General features: G+C 50.0%; 1 protein-coding gene across 1 annotated transcript in view; it reads right to left on the reverse strand.

Annotated features, from left to right (window-relative positions):
• Positions 1-240: 240 nt before the first annotated feature.
• Positions 241-1,112, reverse strand: part of atp2c1 (ATPase secretory pathway Ca2+ transporting 1) — a 27,587-nt gene continuing 26,715 nt past the window's right edge. The window contains exon 27 of the mRNA XM_005744139.2: positions 241-1,046. Within this exon, the coding sequence (XP_005744196.1) occupies positions 925-1,046 (122 nt within the window). The 3' untranslated portion in view covers positions 241-924. The remainder of the gene's footprint in view (positions 1,047-1,112) is intronic.

The raw sequence follows: 1,112 nt of genomic DNA on the forward strand, positions 1-1,112 counted from the left end.
CATTTAATTAATTATTTAATGTCGTATTAAATTTATTCATTTTGTCACTCCTGGCCCTCCATACTCTCACTGCTGCTGTCCCATTCCTGCACATTACCGCCCTCTTCTGGCCACACTGGGTTATTACCTCTGCCACGTGCCGCTGATTTATTAAGATCTGTTTTCAAAAGCACCTGAAACAGACAAACCCGACTTTCAGGCGAAGTTTACTTTCATTTACACAAAAACGCTGAACACGGATTAATTTTTAAAATATGAACTTTATTAACAAAAATCAGCCCTCAGACTTTTCTCGTAATCAAAGCTTTTGTTTAAAAAACCGTCTTGATTAAACCCACATCACTAAAACTTCCCAGCGTCCAGGAAATGATTCGCTCCTGTTTGTGAGATAAATAAAATTCCACACCAGAACCCATCAGGTTATCAAAATAAATTAAAGATCGAAACATGATTTCCCCCGCTGATTGATCTGTGATTGGTGCTGTACCGTCACACCGCAGACGCTCCCACAGAGGACGCAAAATACAACGTCCACCTCGTGTAGAGAAGCGAGCCCAATAGTGGTCACCGCCGTCTAAACTAAAACAGAACAGGAAGAGACCACGGAGACGCCCCGAAGTCCGATTTCATCCTAAATGACGGGGCAGGAAGAAGTGGCTCGGACCGCGGCGCAGAGAGAGAGGCTCTAGCTGAACGGCCGCGGCCGGTCGACACAGGTCCAGACCGCTAACCCCGCCCCTTGAGGCCAGGCGCCTCCTCCAGTGCCTGACCGGAGTCTCGTCCCCGTCTGAGGATCTCAGAAAAAAAGTCTTTGAGGTTCAAAGAAGTCAGTGCCATCAGGACAGAGATGCTCCATCACCTCCACCCTCCTCTTCATCCTCCACACACCAGAGTCCGTCAGCCTGGACAGCGAGGGGGGCGGGGTCATACTTCGTGGAAGAAGTCAGAGGGGGGGCTCTTCTCCACCCCTCTCCACCTCTCCACCTTCTTGATGACCTCAGATACGGCGCAGACGGAGGAGGTGAGGGACACGAGGAAGACGAGGTCTGCAGAAAGACAAAGAGAAGGAAACGGTCACACAGCTGTGCGCACATCTGTGTGCTGGGGGGGGG

The sequence above is a fragment of the Pundamilia nyererei genome, unplaced genomic scaffold (genome assembly GCF_000239375.1).
Source record: "Pundamilia nyererei isolate P.nyererei 1_Seehausen unplaced genomic scaffold, PunNye1.0 scaffold00139, whole genome shotgun sequence".
Lineage (NCBI taxonomy): Eukaryota > Metazoa > Chordata > Actinopteri > Cichliformes > Cichlidae > Pundamilia > Pundamilia nyererei.